Raw genomic sequence first — 20,499 nt, 5'->3', positions numbered from 1 at the left:
AGGCAGCAATAGATCTTGCAAAAGTAATATGAGAGTTCTTTGAGTTTGTTGGACAAAATGGAGTCATTGGATCTGATGCTCTGATTCACTTAACTCTTGAAAGCTCAGGTGTAGATTCCTGATTGATCATTCCAGATCCATATTCAGTGTTCTGTATGGAGCACATTTTGGAGAACATATTATTAGACCTCAAAGCAACCCTACATATAAAACTGAATTTCCAGTGTAACAACAGGCAGGAAAGAAACTTTGAAAACCCAACAACAAAACCCCTTCTAGTTCTTCTTTGTACACCAGAAGAAGCAAAAAACAAGACCCATTTTCCCCTCTTTTGCAGATCACATCCCTCAGAGCTTGAGGCGTCTAAAGTCAGAATTAATCTAGTAATGCAGGGAAATTAATGGCTACTGTTTACCTAGCTTCAGGGAATGACAAAACGAAAGCCAAATAAATCAACTAACACTTTTTGAACTTAAAGTCACTTTATTTAATATTCAAGTAACAAAAACATAATGGAGCACAATATTTCCAGCATGCAAAACACAGACAGAAAAGCAAAGTATGTATCAGAGCTGTATGAAAATCTAGTCTTCAAAATAACAAACATATTAGTAAAAAAAAAAAAAAAAAAGCAAACATCTTAGTGCCATGTAACTAAATGGGCCTATAAAAATAATTATCCCAGTCCTCCAGTGGTGTAAATCAGCATATCTCCATTGAATACAATATTCCTGTGCAGATTTATACCTTCTGTGCCTCTGGGTTTAAGGAAGTGAGCATTCTTTGTACTTAATTGGTGACATTCACATACTCCCACCCCAACACAGTACAATAAGGCTTTGTTTAGGGTTCTGCACTAGGGTTAGGGGATGCAGTTCATCTCCGCTGAGCCTTGTGGCTTCACCACAGCCTCTGTGCTGCTGCTGCCCTTCCACAACTGATGCACCCTTTCTGGCCCTTTGGATTCTTGTGGCTCCACCCCAACCCACCTCTAAACTCCCTTTATACACTCTCCTATTTGGAGCTAGTGTGGAGATACATATGGGGTGCATAGCCACTCCACCTGGGGACCCATCCAGCATGGGCTCACTGCAGGGCTTCAGTCTTGAGATGGGCCATGTGCACGTGTGTGTGTGTGTGTGGACTACACGCAGTGTGAGTACGGAGATTCATGATACACTGTGCTTAGGAGTTTAATAGACACACAACCAGTGTGTGTTGAAAGGTGACACTGTCAATACCTCCAGACATTAAAAGGATCAAATTGTTGGGGAAATCTTCTGCCTTCATTTCTGTTCCATTTCAGTTGAGTTCACAAGCTAGTGAATACAGAGAACTCAGACTGTTACTAAGAACGAGAGCAAAATCCCATCACAGCTAGCTATCAAAATGGCTGCTGGGAGGGAAGGGATTCTAGGATCCCTCTTTTGCTTATCCCTTCAAACCATCAAGGCCCCTTATGAGAAGGATCCTCACTCTGCCAACGAGTCATTGTTCAGAGACCCATCAAAGATACCCCTTGAGTCAGACTTGCTCAGGTGAGAGATGATGCTTCCCATCCTCTGACTGAGCCAGGTCCCTTTTTTGTGCTCTTGGCCTTGAGGACTCAAGCAGATTGTATTGTCAAATTGACCACTGAGAAGAGGATAGTGACCCTTTAAGGGGTTAATATTTAAATCAGTATGGGAAGAATTAATACAAGGAAGCCCTAATGTCAGTGAAGAGAGTTACACATCTAATGCTCCATGGGATTCCTGCTCCAAATGTAACTCTAATTAATTCTAAATGAGAAATTTCTCTGGCTTCATTAAAGATGACATCTGCAGGAATACCATTTGTGCACAAAGGTTCTCAGCTCTCACAGAAAATACCATGCCTGCGAATAACAATGGATTATGTATATTCCCTGATGGGATCAGAGGAAATAAATACACTTTGGTATCACAGGTTACATCTAACGTCTAAGTAAGGTAAATCAAATTAAATATCACACCAAATCAGCATCATATAATACATTACAGTACCAGGGAAGGAAGTGTCTGGGTACAAGTGATGACCAAGCACAAATGTGGGATCTGCCTGTCTATGCTCACTTTGCTTAAAGAAAGGCCACTGGAATTTCGTTAAAGCACACAGCATATAACACAGCAGGCAATGATTGTTTAGCTCTTTAACCTGCGGTGGCAGGGCTGGGTTACAAAGCTAGGGCAAAGATACACTATCATTTAAGCAAAGCATTGTTGCTTTCTCTGACTATAACTAGAGGTTACGTTAAGGTCTCCAGGATCTGAAAAAAACAAGAGACAAATCTCTATACCTTGCATGAAACTGAATGGGGAGGTGGGGAATGTAGTGGTGTGGTGCTGTTTTTCCATACTGCTCTGTAATTAAGATCAGCCACCAGCGTTTCTGGAGACAATTGCCTTTTGTTACTAGTCAGCACAGACATTTAGGTTTAGCAACCTGACTTGCAAAGGCCTATCATGCCTGCTCTCAGTGCTATTTAGTTTTTAGTCAAAAACAAAAATGTGATCGTGATTGATTTACATGGGTTGCAAACTCCAGCTGTGTTCTGTTATTAAATAGAAATGTAAATCAATTAAAAGAAAGAAAACGGTGCATGGAAGAACCATGCTTTTGGCTTTCATAAGCTGTATTTGAAATACTAACCATCTCTTTTAAGGATGAGAACAACTAGAAGAACACACACTGCTTTTTTTATGGACCTCATCATATTGGGGACACCAGTACAAAGTCAAATCAAGGTCACATTAACAACCAATGAAAATGCCCTACACCTCACCACAGTAAACCAAACAAAATAAGAAAGAGTGAACCTACGTACAGGCCTATGTGCCTCTTGTTTAAGCACTCTTTTTGGTTTGTTTTTGGATTGCAAAGTGTTATAAAACAATAGTGTATCTTTGACCCCTGAAGGACTTCTAGACATAGTCATATTTTGAAGGGTATGAGCGTTTCCCGTCATCGCTACGAGCAGTGTCATTGTATGCTGAGACTTTTTTACTTTTGGCTTCAGATTCGTAGCCAGTACCAGCCTTATATGGCGCAGTCTTGTAGGAGATATTCCGTCCTGATGCATTGTAGGACACTGCCTTGTAACTGAAAGAGAAATAAAATATGTCGGCAATGCAGACTCTCCAATATCCACTCTGCTGTGAACTTTATTCCCGTGAGTTCCTGGATTTAATGCAACTGATTAAGCACTATATTAATTCCTATTATTTGTATGATAGTAACACTTGGAGGTCCTGATTAAGATGAGGGCCAAATGTCCACAAACAGATTGCAAAATTCTCTCCTTTAAATTTGTTATTTGAAATGCTTCACCAGTTTCTTCCACGAATAATTCCTGGCCTGCAGATTGTTTGAATTGCAGATTGAAAATGTAACAATGAAACATACAGGGGCAGATTTGCATCTGGTGTAAATTGTCCTCGCTCCTTTGGCTTCAGAGATTCTATGACAAGTTACATAATTTGCAACTCATGCTGTAATGTATATAACAAAGTTAGCCAACCAACATAGTCATAGTGCACATTTTGAACTGTATGTTTGATCGTAAAAATTGCAATTCATACTTTGTTGATACATATATCACCCAGTCATCGAAGAGAAACAATATCATGTGACTCATGTAAGTAAACAACACTATACAAGTAAGTATACTGTATTCTCAGGCGGCCCACAGACATCATGATTACAGCTGAGCAAATAATTGGTTTTGAGTTCCAGGGCCAAAATGAAAAATCCCTCCCCCCTGCCTCCCACCAATTTGGTTGAATTCAAATCCAAACGAATTTTTTTCTAGATGTTTCACTGTATTGAAAAACTTGAGAAAATGAATGTTTGTGAATCCATTATGAATGCTTTTTGGGTTTTCATTTTGGTTCTTTTTGGCTGTTTTTCACCGTTGTTTGTTTGTTTATGTTTTTTTTTAAAGTGACCAAATTTCAAAATGAAACAAAAAGTTTCAAAACAAAAAATCAAAAAGAAATATTTTTAATTTTTTTAAAATCTTTTTTTGGCCAAACTATGCCAAAATTCAGCCTGAATTTGCATATAGTTTGCCCCCCAAAATGCATTTTTCAGTCAAATTACTATTCTCTGAAAAAAAATTGCCAAGCTCTAATCATTCTATCCTTCGTAATTTGGGTGTGCTATATGATTGCAGCTACTGCGCATCTGGTCCATGGGCTATATACATTTTGCACATCCAGTGCTTGCCAGGGTAATCTAAACTAGAGATCTGTGATGTGCCATAAAATAATGAACCCCGCAGAAGACTGTCCATCACTTTCCTAGTGCACAGTCAAACACTGTTTCATTACCAGTAAAGCTTCCAACTTAGAAGCATTGGGACTTACTTGGTTTCTTCTGGTACCAGTCCCCTGCAGGCAATGCACATCATAACGCCTCCTACCAGGGACAAGCCCCCAGCAACCCATCCAACAAATAAGGCTGAACCAAAGGTATACCTACAAAATAAAATAAGACAAAGGGCCCGTAATGCTGTAGGGGTGCAGGAACTCCCCATGCAATTTGTTTTGAAGTGTGTTTAAGATACAGAATTCTCTCCTGGAACACGAAGTCTCTTCTACCACATTGGTGTCTCTTAGCAGAGGTCTTTCTTAGTTTTTACCTTCAGATTTCCCTCTGTCCCAAAAGGAATGAGAGTGACTATATCCCACCCAGCCGCACAAGTGTCATCCATATTGTAGAGTGGACGGATGTGTTCTCCCTACTCCTCTGGTTTGGATAGGTGAGCACGGACATCCCTCAGCTACATTGTTTGTGTTGCTTGTTTATTCATTTCAACCTTCAAAGTGCCCACTGAAGGCAATTGACAGACTACCATTAACTACACTGGGCTTTGGATCAGATCTTAAAGCAGGATTAATCAGTCATAGGAGGACCTCCACACCTCCCCAGTCTCACCCCAAGCAGGAGAATAAGCAAGTAGCATATCACCACTATAGATACTTCTACATCACGCATGCCCCCTTCCCTGCAGACATACTCAAAAAATGACATTACTGGGCAACCCTGTCCTCAGCTGCTGTAATAGCCTCTGGGGACCATTGGCAGCTGGTACAAGTTACAGCAGGCTGAGCATGTGCTTGGGGAACTGGCTTTGGACAGAGTAGATCCCAAGGGTGGTGTTCACTACACTGTGCACTCATCACAGCTAAAGATCTGGCCTGATAAATCCATCTAGCCATAGCATCAGAACTGATCTACAAACACAGAGTAGATGCCATCACTACATGCTTGTTGATTCTGGGGCAGCCATGGCTACTGCATGCCAATGCTAACATTCTTCTCCTGAGCTATACTGACCTCCCATTGACTGCTCTTCCAAAAGGAGAAGGTTACCTTGTCTGGATTGTCTGCATCGATCCTTGGTACATATTGGCTGTTGACATCCAGAAGTTTGTGACCAGCATGTTGGCAAATACGGACACTCCGGCAATAGCACATAGACCTGGGAACAGAGATAATATGGGCCTGGGAGCAAGATTCCCCACTGCCTTATATGTCAGGGAGCCATTCAGATCTCTGAAAAAATGGGAGTAAAGTGCTACCTACCATTCCGATTGCACTCATTTTGCACAAGTTATACAATGGCAGAAGCACTGAGACTAAGAATTGTCAGGTTTCCATGTGAATTGCTCCATAATGGAGTGCTCTGGAATCAAAACATTCATTACAACCCAGCCCTCCCTTTCCCCCACCCAAAAAAACCTTCTCTAGTAGAGCTGGTAGATTTTTTCAGTTCAACCTTTTCTCAAAGGAAAACCATTTTGAGAAATGTAAATCCTGATTGCTGAAAACCATCTCTCCCCCCACCCCCCACCCCCGGTTTTTGAGATTTTGGTTTTTCAGTGAAAAACTTCAAAGAAAGTATTTCCATTGTCATCTAAAATTTTCATGTGGAAAAAAATCATTTCACAGCCATTGGGATATTGGGAAAGGGTGCAAATAGAAGCTATGAAAGTTTTCTGAGGTTGTGAATGAGGAATCCAAACATCCCTCTTGCAAATCTGAAGTCACAGATATCCCTGCCCCAAAGCGGAAAGGAAAAGACTCGAACCCATCACATTACCAAAGTCCTCAAAAGTCCCCTGCTTGCCAACCAGGGGATACCTTCCAAAAGCCCCACCTATCCTTTATCCAGCTGCCAGGGCCTCTGGCTCCCCATAAGACCCTCTATTTGCAGCATGCTGACAACTGAAAATTTGGGGGCTGTGGAAATCAAATGGGTTTTAATAGCCAAATAAAAAATGCAAGTAGGACTTTATTGATGGCAGGAGTGGGAGAGCTTGAGGAGCCAGGACCACAGAAATCAGTGGTGTTTCCATCTTAGGAATCAAATCACTCCCATTATTCTAGTATCTGCGCATGTCACAGTCTTTAATGCATTTATCCTCCCAGAGCCTCGGTGACTTTGGGAAGTGCAATAATCCCCATTTTACAGAGAGTTACTTGAGGTCACACAACAAGTCTATAGCACAGTAAGAAATCAAAGCCAGGTCTCCTGAAGGCTAGGCTAGATCTAACCATTGAACTATCCTTCCTTTTGACTTTGCTCTCCAGCTCTAATATGCCACAGTGTAGCTGAGGCCTTGCCTGTATTTTAGATAGATAATATCTTCCATTCATTGTCTTTCAGTGATTTCACAAATGTAGAATATATGGGTGGGATTTGCAGAAACTTTCACTGTTGGCCTAACTCTGATCCCTGTGAAGTCAGTGGGTAAAATTATATGTATTTTAAATGCAAAAATGAACCCACATTTCTGAAGCCCTTTCTTTCATCCAAACAGTGTATATTGTACATGCTTGAACTGTATTGTTTGAGGTCACTGGGACAACCTGCCTGAGTAAGTGCTCAACCTGTATAAGCATTGCAGAAATCAGGCCTTCATAGAATGATAGAAATGTAGGCCTGGAAGGGACCTCAATAGGTCATCTAGTCCTGTCCCCTGCATTCAAGGCAGAACTAAGTAATAACTAGACCATTCCTGACAGGTTTTTGTCTGATTTATTCTTAAAAACCTCCAGTAATGGAGATTCCACAACCTTCCTGGCTATTGTTCCAGTGCTTAACTACCCTGACAGGAAGTTTTTCCTAATGTCCAACCTAAGTCGCCCTTGCAATTTAAGCCCATTGCTTCTTGTCCTATCCTCAGAGATTAAAGAAAAACAATTTTCTCCCTCCTCCTTGTGACAACCTTTTATGTACTTGAAAACTGTTATCATGTCCCCTCTCAGTCTTCTCTTCTCCAGACTAAACAAATCCAGTTTTTTCAATCTTCCCTCATAGGTCATGTTTTCTAGACCTTTAATCATTTTTGTTGCTCCTCTCTGGAGTTTCTCCAATTTGTCCACATCTTTCCTGAAATGTGGCACGCAGAACTGGACACAGTTCTACAGCTGAGACCTTATCAGCACAGAGTGAAGTGGAAGAATTACTTCTCGTGTCTTATTTACAACAATCCTGCTGATACATTCCAGCTTCAATGAGAATATGGACTCAGTTTCTTTACTCACCTGCAATGGATTGTGGGTAAATCTGTGATGAAGAAATTCCCTTAAGCATCACCACTTTCACAGTTGGTTGCTTAGTACAAATACAGGGGTAAATTCTGCTTATTTATTGATGTAAGTCATGTTATTTGAACCTCTGGGATTGCCCACATGAGGAAGACAAGAATGACTAGATTTTATTGGCAATCCCAAATATTCAAAAATCATGAAACTGTCTTAAAAATCATGACATTTTAAAAGTAATAATTTCTGGGATCTTTTTATTTGTTATCTGGTTTTTGAGTTTTTAGGGTTCACGTTTTCGTGCTGATTTCCATCTCCATGAAAGCTAGAAACTTACATTTCTATTAAATGAAAACTGAGGTTCTCATATATTTACATGACTCTGGGAGCTGAGGCCTTAATAAAAACACCAGAAATATTGTCAGAGTTGGTAGCACTGCAGTTTGCAATTCTGAAACATTTGTTCCCTGTGCATCTTGACTGTATTTGTCCTTTTGCTTTTTTGTTTTACAAAGACTTCCTCAATCTTAAATTCAGCTGCTTGCTGAGCTTTGCACATAATAGAAGAAATTGTGTAGAGCACAATGACTTACCAGCCACAATAAACATGATGCCAGAGGTCAGAGTCATGTTGGCTTTTGCGGAGTCCTCCATATTGCCAATTCGAATGCATTTCAGGGCGAAAATGGACACAAGGAGGCCAATGGCACCCAGGACGATGCCCACAATCATTAGGGCCCTCACAGCCTGGAACATTGCTGCAAAACAAGCAAGGAAAAAATATTTGACTACATAACATGGGGGTGTAGTCCAGGCTGCGGCTGGGAATAGCCAACATGGCCCACAGCAGGCATTGCTGTTTCCAACCAAATGAATTCTCAGAGAAGAGCTGATGGAGCTGTTTGGACATTTTCCATCAAAAAAGATTTTTCACCGGCGCATGGGCTTTTCAACAAAAAGGAAAATTTTCATCCCCAAAATTCTGTTTTTGTCAAGCCATTTTAGGTTTTCATCGATAAACCAAAACCCAACATTTTTTGGTTTTGCTTTTAGCAGCCAAAAAACCTGAACATTTTTGGTTTTAAATTTTAAGCTTTTCAGTTGCCAAAAGCTGAAATATTTTCAGCTTTGGGTTTTTTACCTTTTTAAGGAAAATTTGAACATTTGCAAAGAAAAATATTTGTGAAGATGAAAGCATTTTTCTAGGGTGGTGGAAACAATCATTTTCTGAGTAGCATTTCTTGAGGAAAGATTTTAAATCTATGTCTCCATGAACTATTCCCATTGAGCATACTCTGAACCTGGCATATTGACCTTCTAGGTGCTCTTCCACATAGGAGTGAGCTTCGTGTCCCACACTGTAAGAAGCAAGGGAAGAATGAGATTGGCCCACAGATACATCACAAATGGTCCAGTTAGCTCTAAATGGAATTTGGGCCCAATTTATATTGGTGTTTAGACACCAATGATGCAGTTAAGGGCCTGTCAGCATCTTTGAGCACCTAAATACCTTTGCAAATCTGCATCTTTATCTTTATCATTTACAAGATTCCTCAAATGGTGTGAGTAGAGTCGGTTCAAAATTTTTTTTTGTCAAAACAGTTTTTCATAAGAAAATGCCGGTTTTTGACAAAACCAACATTTTTCATGAAAATTTATTGATTTTGGTGAAATTTTACTTCAAAAAAAAAAAGGAACACAGTTACAAAAATGTCAAAATGGACATTTTGGGAACAGAAAGCTGTGATTTTTCATTTTGAAATGATTTTTTGTTTTGAAATATACTTTATTTTATATATTCAATTAAATTCAAACGTGAAAATTGGAAATTGAAACAAATTGTGAAACAGCATGGGCCAGATTGTGAATGATTTGCAGGGGTGAAGCCCATGGCCAACAGATTTTAAAATTTTAAACGCCACTTCCTGCAGCTCCTATTCGCCAAGAACGGTGAACTGCGGCCACTGGAAGCTGTGGGCAGCTGTGCAAATGTAAACAAACTGTCTGGTGGCCCACCAGCAGATTACCCTGATGGGCCACGTGTGGCCCGCGGGCTGCAGGTTGCCCACCACTGATCTAGGGTCTCTATTTACAGCTGTGCATGGCTACTGCAAAGTATGACTAAAATCAGGAAGGTAGGATTTCACACTCACTTTTCATGGGTGTGAATGGCAACACAAGGTGCAGGGCATGGGAGACAATGAGGTCCACTGTTTTTCAGGTATTAGACTTGCTCCATTGTTGGAGATCCAGAGACAAAACTAAGGATTAACCAGGTATAGCAATTTTAAAAAATGCAATGAAAAGAAATATGGCTACCTCACGGTGGCTTTATTCTCTTTGGTGTTTTATTACAGTAAGTCAGAAGGGTGTGTTATGTTTATTTCACTGACTGGTGATGAGATAAGCAGATTTGGTTGGCACCAGATGTTGCTCATGGCAAGTGAGCATGTGGAGTGGTGCAGAGCAAAGAGCAGCAGCTTGTGATTTATGCAGAAAGTTATGCCCATGCTGAGAAGTCACACAAACAACCCCTTTTCATATAAGGCTTCAACTGAGCAAACAAATTGTGAAAAGCAGATTGAAGAGTTGACACACGCTCTCATACAAAGCTACTGTATGTTGGTTCCCAACTGTAAACCAACATATTGTGACTCATCTACAGCAACACCTCTTAACATCCCTCAAGCTGCCTCTCTCTCTAGCAGAGAAAAAAGAAGGTGTATGGGTGTTTGAATATCAAGAAGTCTTTCTCATGAAATGGCATCTATTTCACCTCATCCACAATTTCACACTTGGCTGCAGACATTTATTGGCAATAATGTCTGTGCCAGTATTCATACCAGTTGTTGAAGACCCCATGAGAGATAAGAAGGTATCAGAATACCAGAGATGGTCAAATAATGGGAGGATGCAGTCACAAATATGTTTGGAAAGTACCTTTTGTGATTTGATTTTGGTACATTTGGGCTTCTTTTTGTCATTCCATGAACATTCCAATGACTGAGTTCTATTTATGTCAATGCTGTTATGGGTATTAATACCTGTGTTTCTGCAAGAACAAGCATACTCATGAGACCAAGAGGACGAGAGTCTCCAGTCTGATCTCATCAGCTGGGAATTCTCTTGGTATGCAGGTGTTCGCAGCTGGCACAGAGCTGGAATAGCCGTCTTCTACGCTACTCCATAATAGCCTAGGCTCAGCATACAGAGTGAGCCTAGTAAAGGAAGGGGGAGTGGCTGGAGGGGTACTGTGTTCTGGATGTTCCCAGGTCATGTGTTGCTCCTTGTGGGCTGCTACTAGCTGGTGCGGGCTGTGGTAAAGACTCCAATTGACCTGAATGGTCATCAGTTGATGGCATATATGAACTGACCATGAGAGAGAAGGTACTATATTGAAAAGAGCCAGAAGTGAACTATGTGGCATTGCACAGAGGAGAAGCCATAGTACAGAGGGCATTCTCTTCGGTGCCATTCTCTGGTGATTTTAAAGTTTTTAAAGAGTGTTTCCAAGAGTTATAAGGTAGCCTTTTTTCAATTATTCTTTTCACATTTGATACCACCAGGACAACTTGTTGTCCCACAATCACAGAACAGCTGACATAGCTACCTTAGAAAAATTACACTGCAGAACAAGTTGGCCAGGAGTGAAAGGGAAATCTTTGCAATTCTGCCAGCCTTGCCCTACCCCCTTGAGCCACGTTAAGTGGGGAGGTGGTCAGGGGACCATGTAGAAGAACATTAGACTCCCTGCCATTAGGTGGGTTACCTCATGTTTGGGTAGAACCAATAGCTTTGTCAACTTGGCGCAGTGACTCACCTACAGATGAACATGACAAGCAGCACTGAACACATGGAGAGACCCAACCTGAAATAACCATGGCTTTCAGTGGGATTGGGCTGTATTGACAATCCCAGGTTATTTTTGCTATGACTCATTCTGATCATCAGGTATGTCCTTATCAGCTGATAACAAGTGTTAACAAACCAGGTATTTTCATCCTCCCACTCATCAGCACAGAGGTGTGATTTCATTATTATTCATCAGAAATCAAGAGGCTGATGGATAAGTTGTTATCAGCCCTGAAGGGTGTTCACGAGGCATTTGGTGCAGAGCAGGAGGAAGAAGCAAGAAGAAAAGTACAATGTTCCTTTACTCATTTTTCTTTACAAAGGCTGAAGTTTCATTTCAACTGCTTTGGTTTCAGTGAGAGCACAAATTGCCTGTGATATCACCAAGCAAGGCGTGTGCTGCTGGCTGAGTGACAACCGGTGAAATTAATATTCCGTAGCTGTGAGTAAGCCACTATTGAATAGAATCAATAGTTCTGGTTTCCTCTCAGGGAGTGATAAGCTCTCCCCTCAGTGCTTCCTACAAATGTCCAATAAAATATTACAATATTTGGGTGCGAATAAGATGATAGGAGGGTTGCTCTGATTCTCAGACGTCACTAGCACATTCTGGATCAGATAAACTGGTGCATTCCAGTTGCTTTCTGTGCCTCTGGTCTGGTGTGATGCAGCCAGAGTACAGCCATAGATCGTGCTCTCTGTTTCAAAACACTTTAGTCCCAACCCTGCAGTCATTGGGGAGAAAAATCTCTGAGTGAAGTCCAGCATGGATTGGAGGATTGAGGCCTGAGTTAAGGAATTGAGGTGGTAAGTCCTTTATTTTAAAAACAGCAGTAGAGCTCTGTCCCTGTGTAGCTGAGCTGCAGAAGACCAGGCAAGAGGGGACATTGCTTTGCTAGGGGATGACTGACATGTCATGAGTTTTTCCAATACATTGTTCATGCCAACAGAAGAAAAAATGAATTATTATGCACTAAGTTATATCCCACCCCACACGGGTATGGAAGGTGTGTGGGAGAGAGAACAAGATACCTCATTTTCTTCTATCCCACATAGGGGCCAGGCACAACTGTAGTCCGTGCATTCACTTCCCTCTGGCATAAATCCCTTTGAAGGGTGGGGCTTAGGCTCCTCCACTCCCCGTCATTTCCTCCTCAGCTCAGCCTATAGCTTCTTTGTGGCTCAAGTCCCTTGTCTTTGGAAATGGAGTGTGTTAGAGAACATGTGATAGGCCAGATCCCCAGCTGGTGTAAATCAGCATAGTGCCACTGAGAGTGGCCATTGTCTATGTGACTGCAATGGAGCTATGGAATGGAACTACCCAGACATCTGTTGGGAAAATAACACAGCAGGGCACAGATTATCCAACAAGTTCTTGGAATGTATTGGAGACACATTTTTATTTCAGAAAGCAAAGAAAGCTACTGGGGGGAGGCTATTCTAGATCTGATTTTGACAAATAGGGAGGAACTGGTTGAGAATTTGAAAGTGGAAGGCAATTTGGGTGAAAGTGACCATGAAATGATAGAGTTCGCAATTATAGGGAATGGTAGGAGGGAGAACAGCACAATAAAGACAATGGATTTCAAGAAAGCAGACTTTAGCAAACTCAGGGAGTTGGTAGGTAAAATCCCATGGGAAACAAGTCTAAGGGGAAGAACAATTGAAGACAGTTGGCAGTTTTTCAAAGAGACATTATTAAGGGCACAAAAGCAAACTATCCCACTGCATAGGAAAGATAGGAAGTATGGCAAGAGACCACCCTGGCTTAACCAGGAGATCTTCAATGATCTAAAACTCAAAAAAGAATCCCACAAAAAGTGGAAAATAGGTCAAATTATAAAGGATGAATACAAACAAATAACACAAGTATGTAGGGACAAAATGAGAAAAGCCAAGGCACAAAATGAGATTAAACAAGCTAGGGACATAAAAAGAAACAAGAAAACATTCTACAAATACATTAGAAGCAAGAAGAAGACCGAGGACAGAGTAGGCCCGTTACTCAATGAAGGGGGAAAGACAATAACAGAAAATGTGGAAATGGCAGAGGTGCTTAATGACCTCTTTGTTTCGGTTTTCACCAAGAAGGTTCATGGTGATTGGACATCTAACATAGTGAATGCCAGTGAAAATGAGGTGGGATCAGAGTCTAAAATAGGGAAAGAACAAGTCAAAAATTACTTAGACAAGTTAGATGTCTTCATATCACCAGGGCCTGATGAAATGCATCCTAGAATACTCAAGAAGCTGACTGAGGAGATATCTGAGTCATTAGCAATTATCTTTGAAAAGTCATGGAAGATGGGAGACATTTGAGAAAACTGGAAAAGGGCAAATATAGTGCCCATCTATAAAAAGGGAAATAACAACAACCTGGTGAATTACAGACCAGTCAGCTTAACTTCTGTACCTGGAAAGATAACGGAAAAAATAATTAAGCAATCAATTTGTAAACACCTAGAAGATAATAAGGTGATAAATAACAGTCAGCATGGATTTGTCAAGAACAAATTGTGTCAAACCAACCTGACAGCTTTCTTTGACAGGGTAACAAGCCTTGTGGATAGGGGGGAAGCAGTAGATGTGGTATATCTTGACTTTAGTAAGGCTTTTGATTCTGTCTTGCATGACCTTCTCATAAATAAACTAGGGAAATACAACCTAGAAGGAGCTACTATGAGGTGGGTGCATAACTGTTTGGAAAATCATTCCCAGAGAGTAATTATCTGGAAGGGCATAACAAGTGGGGTCCTGCAGGAATCGGTTCCGGGTCTGGTTCTGTGCAATATCTTCATCAATGATTTAGATAATGGCATAGAGAGTACACTTATAAAGTTTGTGGATGTTACCAAGCTGGGAGGGGTTGCAAGTGCTTTTGAGGCTAGGATTAAAATTCAAAATGATTTGGATAAACTGGAGAAATGGTCTGAAGTAAATAGGATGAAATTCAATAAGGACAAACGCAAAGTACTCCACTTTGGAAGGAACAATCAGTTGCATACATACAAAATGGGAAATGACTGCCTAGGAAGGAGTACTGCAGAAAGGGATCCGGGGGTCATAGTGGATCACAAGTTAAATATGAGTCAACAGTGTAATGCTGTTGCAAAAAAAGCGATCATCATTCTGGGATGTATTAGCAGGAGTATTGTAAGCAAGACAAGAGAAGTAATTCTTCTGTTCTACTCTGCGCTGATTAGAGTACCTCAACTGGAGTATTGTGTCCAGTTCTGGGTGCCACATTTCAGGAAAGATGTGGACAAATCAGAGAAAGTCCAGAGAAGAACAACAAAAATTATTAAAGGTCTAGAAAACATGACCTATGAGGGAAGATTGAAAACATTGGGTTCATTTAGTCTGGAGAAGAGAAGACTGATAGGGGACATGATAACAGTTTTCAAGTACATAAAAGGTTGTTACAAGGAGGAGGGAGAAAAATTGTTCTTCTTAATCTCTGAGGATAGGACAAGAAGCAATGGGTTTAAATTGCAGCAAGGGAAGCTTTAGGTTGGACATTAGGAAAAACTTTCTAACTCTCAGAGTGGTTAAGCACTGTAATATATTGCATTGGGGATTTTTAAGAGCAGGTTGGACAAACACCTGTCAGGGATTGTCTAGATAATACTTAATTCTGCCTTGAGTGCAGGGGACTGGACTAGATGACCTCTCGAGGTACCCTTCCAGTTCTATGATTCTATGCTGATTTACAGCAATATCTGGCCCTATATTCACAAAAAGAAAAGGAGTACTTGTGGCACCTTAGAGACTAACACATTTATTTGAGCATAAGCTTTCGTGAGCTACAGCTCACTTCATCAGATGCTGTAGCTCACGAAAGTTTATGCTCAGATAAATTTGTTAGTCTTTAAGGTGCCACAAGTACTCCTTTTCTTTTTGCGAATACAGACTAACACGGCTGCTACTCTGAAACCTGGCCCTATATTGTGATTTCTGCAAATCCACATCAGGCAGAAGACAACAGAAAAAGTTATCTGAGTTGATATAACATTCCATTCATATTAATGTCCATGTGTTATCACTCACCCTGAAGATGGAATGTAACGTGAAAACATTTGGGATAGGAAGCATTTTAATTTTAGGTGAAGGTATTCAACAATCAGAAATCTTTGTAATAAAATTACTTTTAAAAGGACAGTTGTTTAAAAGGTAGAAGGGTTGGGAGGGTTCTAGTCTTGTCAAAACTGAGAGTATAAAGCATTCAAAAGTTGTCATTAGGAGCACTTAGTGGCCATATTTTTAAAGCTAGGCTCATTAAATGCACATACACCTATCTTGCACAGAGACCTGAAGTGTGTACAGACCTGGTATTTGAACACACATGGACAGTCAGCTGCTCAAGTGGCTATTTGCACACCTCATTGGCATGCATACATTAGGGGGTTCTGTACACAAGTTAGGCACAAAAAAGACATCCATGCAATTGCACAAATCTCCCTTTGAAAAATCCAGCCAGTGATATAAATTAACCTCAGATTTTTAATAGTCATTCAAATATTTTAAAATTAAATAACAAATCCCCCCACTTTTCCCAATCAGGAGCAATGGAATTATCCATAAAATGGATGTTTCAGAATGATCTGCCAATCAAGCAATCTGACTGGCTGAATAGCCTCTGATGATTTGTAATAATTCCCATCATAGCTCATCATTGTATTTTTCAACCCAAAGAGAAATTAAAGAAACTTATTTTTTTAATGTTGGTATGAATAATATGTATTAAGATCCACATGTTCAAAGATATTTAGGTACCAATGGGAGTTAGGTGCCTAAATACCTTTGAAGATCTGGGCCTAAATGCTCTGTGGAACAAAATGATATAATTTGATCTAAAGCAACATCATCTGTATTCCTTTTACCAGAACAGACATGAAAATGGAACCCTACTACCAATTAAAATTACCGAAATATGGATATCATTAGGGATTTTTAAGAGCAGGTTGGATAAACACCTGTCAGGGATGGTCTAGATAATACTTAGTCCTGCCTTGAATGCAGGGGACTGGACTAAATGACCTCTTGAGGTCCCTTCAAGTTCTATGATTCTATAATTTCTATGATCTTTAAAAAAAAAAAAAACAATTTAAAGCCAGGTCATTCCAACTTTACATTTCAGCAATGCACTATGGAGAATAATACGGATCGAACCTCTGTTTTTGCAATATGACCTTTTTGTGACTGTTAAATACATTTTCTTATTCCTAGAGATGGGTGGAAAAAAGTTTCCCATCCTGCAAAAATTTCTGAAATTTTGAAAAATGATTCTCAACTTGAATTGGGATGAAAAGTCAAAAATCTCAAAATTTTCACAAACCAAAAATCCAAAAAAGGCAAATCAAGTCAATCAAAATGTTTAATTTCATTAATTTCCAAATGTTTCATTTTGATTTTAACCTTTTAAATTTGTGTTTATTATTTTACTATAAATTAGTTTAAATTTCTAAATGAAAAGTCATTTCAAACTGAAAAACAGAACTTTTTGTTTCAAACATGTAGACACAGGAAATTCGTCAAAATTGACCCCTTCCTGCAAAAAGTTTTGATTTTAATGAATGGACATTATTCCTACAAAAAAAATGTTTCATTAAAAAATTCCTGACAGGCTCTACTTATTACATTACTTAAAGAGTAATCTAATTAAGAACTGGCTCTTGCCAATGATAAATCAGCGCAGTCAAACCTGATCATCACTGTTGCTAAGGGAAAATATATTGCTGTCTTAAACCATAATTAGTCATGTACAGCTTTGTTAGAGATATTTATTAAAATAAAAGCAACTCCAGGACAGCTAGCTTCAAATGCTTTTTTCTCAAAATGGACATAATGCATTGTCTACCAGTCATAATCCAGAATGAACACAGATGTATTTATTAAATCATATCTTTAGGGAGATGCCCGGAATTTTATCAAGCAACAAACACAAAAGCAAAAAAGTTTGTCTTCAACTGTACAGTCTCTGGTGACTTCTCAGAGATGAATCAAGTCAGTCATCAAAATGAACAGAACAGGTGAGAAACAAGAGGATCTGTTCTCTGCTTTACACAAGTCAATATGAACACAAAAGGCCGTGATTTGCCACAGCTCTGCATCCTGGGCAGTTATTTGCACCTGTGCAAGGAGAAATGGGTGTCAAATGCCACTGAATCAGTGACACAGTATTAATTTTTTATTCCACATTGCACAGGTATAAATGACTGCATAAAGTAATGGAGAATCATACTGATAATTCCGATCAATTTTAATGTTGATCCAGCCTCAGTGCATGCTAGTGCTTTGTAAATTACTCAAATGCTCAAAGGCAGAAGTGACTTCTCTAGTGTAAAATGTCTGGATATTTGTTTATAAAATGGTTTTGGTAATAGGGATTGTACCCTGATTTCAACACTCCTGAGTTTGCTACTGACCCCTCTCACACCCTTGTTCTGAGTTCTTTACTGCCTTGCCCATTTACACCTGGGCAAAGTGACTGTAAAATGCTACTGGATCAGAATGGTTTTGCACCAAATTTGCATTCACTTTGCATGGGTGTAAATTATTATACAAGTGGCTCAGCAGTAGAGAATCAGGCCCCAGGGTAAATAGTACAGTATCCAAATGGGATATGGACTATGCCATATTTTAACAGAAATTTTCATACACCTGTCCCTAACCAACCAAATTAGCTTTAGATGAAGTGCCTCAAAGGCCATAGATCAGTTTGATCATTTTGTCCCAATAAAAAAAATTGACTGAAGAACCAAAACCAAAATAAAAAACAAACAATCAGCCAACCACAACCTTCCAGTAAAACTCCATGTACAAAAAAGGAGTAATTAAAAATACCCTCTTGCACTCCAATTCCACAATGCCCACTGTTCAGCACCAGCTTTCTCAACAAGAAAATTCAGGATATCCTCTTTCCTTTGGGGGGAAAATGTTTCCACAGGTTTCTTGCTGGAAATTATCAATATGATCAGCCAATAACACTGGAACAGTTAAATGAAATAACAGAACAGCTCTTATCCACCATTTCATATGTGTTTAAATCCAAAGAGCCAATATCTCAGCTGATTTGAATCAGCGTAGCTCTATTAACATCAATGGAGCTATGCTGATTTACTTCTAGTTGAGGACAATAATATAGGTACCAGAAAAATATGCATCAATCTGTAATATTTGTAAGATTATTATTTATGGTAACACAACATACATGTGTTGTTATGTTCATGTGCTAAGTATTTTGGAGATAATTTTCCCCCTTGCAAAGCACTTTAAAATATCAGCTCCTGCTATTCAGTGAAAACTGTATTATATTTCTCCTTCAAGAAAACTCCAGGGGTTCACCTGGGTCCATCTTTTGCCCCTACCTGGTAGCCCAAGAATGGTGAAATAAGGCCGGCATTCTGTGAAACCTGAACTCTGCCTCACGCAGCTCCTCCAGAGTCCCTGATACTGGAACACGGCCGTGACTGGGTTGTCATACAAATCCTGTGTGCTCCACATGTCTAGTCCAGTGGCTGCGATGCACCCAGCAAAACCCAAAGATGAGACAACAAAGCCCATCACTTGGCAGATTGTTGTTGACATGGTATCTCCCCCTTGGCCAGGATCTGAGCTAGCTCTAATGAAGCCGTAGACTTTACGGGAACAGTCAAGTCCTCTTGACTGAGCCACCAGAAACGCAGCTGCTCTTATCAGATGGTGCCCGTTCAGCGGCTTTATTTGCTCAAAGTGTTTTTGCAAGATAGTCCAGTTTCGCTCTTGCTGGGTAGGGTTGTGTGTTTTTTCATTGGCGAGGCAAGAGGTAGGAGCTTTTGTCCTTTAGAAGCACTTGTTATCCCAGAGCTAAGCAGTCACTGCTGGTCAAGTGTAGGGCAACCCGCTTTGAACAAAGTTATGAGGAGCATTACCTTTCCTGAATGCACCTGCACCTCTTCCCATACCTAAATACTTTGGAGTCTGCTACACTTATTCTGTGTAGTTGGCACATTACTGTTAAGAGGGATCAAAGGAGAACTAGACCCACAAATGAATTCCTCATTTTTGGGTAAATATACCATGCCAGTGCTTCCCAACACAGCATTCCCCAAAGGTCTTCACATACAACATGGGTCTCATTCTCACTGATTTGCTCCTTCTGTTATTATTTACCCCTATCCAAAACGGGAGTAAGACACTCCCAAATCAGGTTGGTAGTAGCAATTTATGCCCACTCTACATTCACTTGGCACAGGTGCAATGTCTACACACGGTGAAAGGCGGTGGAGAATCAGAACATATATTTTTTACTTGAGTTCTTCAAAAGGTCTGTCACCAAGAGAGGAAAAAGCCAAAGTCTTATCAGAACAGCCATGAAAAACTAAAGGAGTTTTAATAAGAACAAAACAGAATGGACTAGATACTCCAGGGCACCAGAGCTGTCCTCAGTGCACCTGACAGGAACAGCACAATTGAGTTTCAACCATCTTTCAACCATCATCCCCAGCGCTGAGGTCAGGCAGTAGCTGAACTGGGGCTGTTCTGACTCATGCTGGCATCAAACAGTCCCCAAGAGGCTGTTCTGCAGAGCAAAGCATGTCCTGGCCATCCCCACCACACATGGAACAACCCCAATAACAGGGCAGCAAGAGCAGGTGTGACCTAGAACCAGTTTTACACCGTCAGGGGATTCCTCCATATAAAGCCTGGTTACCAAATCTTCTTTAACTATTAATTGATACAGAAATGATTCAAATGGGAAGGTCAGTTGTCCACCCGTCTATCTACTTAGTCAGGTATTTCTAAGGTGCCCACCACTGTGATACCTCAGCCCCAACTATACATGCGTGACACCTGTCGGCATCAGTGAGCATTACCCATGTATGCACGGAGGGGAGAACAGACCGCTCGGAGAGCGCTGCTTTATTGGTAGTTGTTGATGAAGGCTGAGGGGAGGCGAGAATTAGGAAATTAATTATCTCTTCCCACAGTGCTGAAGTGCTCTGCTCAGGGGAGCAATATAAATTTGCCATGCTGCTCTGCCAATGCATTGCTGTGAGTTACAGGGACCTTCCAGACTTCACGCTCATCAATTCT

General features: G+C 40.4%; 1 protein-coding gene across 1 annotated transcript; it reads right to left on the bottom strand.

The window, feature by feature from the left end:
• Nucleotides 1–2,942: 2,942 nt before the first annotated feature.
• Nucleotides 2,943–19,011, bottom strand: CLDN18 (claudin 18). The gene is made up of 5 exons (XM_048864290.1): nt 18,792–19,011; nt 8,166–8,330; nt 5,395–5,503; nt 4,386–4,496; nt 2,943–3,120 (listed from the first exon to the last, which is right to left on the bottom strand). The coding sequence occupies exons 1-5, from the start codon at nt 19,009–19,011 to the stop codon at nt 2,943–2,945; spliced, it is 783 nt and encodes a 260-aa protein (XP_048720247.1).
• Nucleotides 19,012–20,499: the final 1,488 nt, after the last annotated feature.

Source organism: Caretta caretta, chromosome 9 (genome assembly GCF_965140235.1).
Source record: "Caretta caretta isolate rCarCar2 chromosome 9, rCarCar1.hap1, whole genome shotgun sequence".
Lineage (NCBI taxonomy): Eukaryota > Metazoa > Chordata > Testudines > Cheloniidae > Caretta > Caretta caretta.
Note: the sequence above shows the minus strand (reverse complement) of the source record. Positions and strands in the feature narration are given on the sequence as shown.

Excerpts from the sequence above, each read along its gene's own strand:
- CLDN18 (XM_048864290.1), bottom strand. The coding sequence starts at position 19,011 with ATGTCAACAACAATCTGCCAAGTGATGGGCTTTGTTGTCTCATCTTTG. Across the intron at positions 8,331-18,791 it reads CACCATTCTTGGGCTACCAG|CAATGTTCCAGGCTGTGAGG; the intron begins GTAGGGGCAAAA and ends CTTGTTTTGCAG. Across the intron at positions 4,497-5,394 it reads ATGCAGACAATCCAGACAAG|GTATACCTTTGGTTCAGCCT; the intron begins GTAACCTTCTCC and ends TTTATTTTGTAG.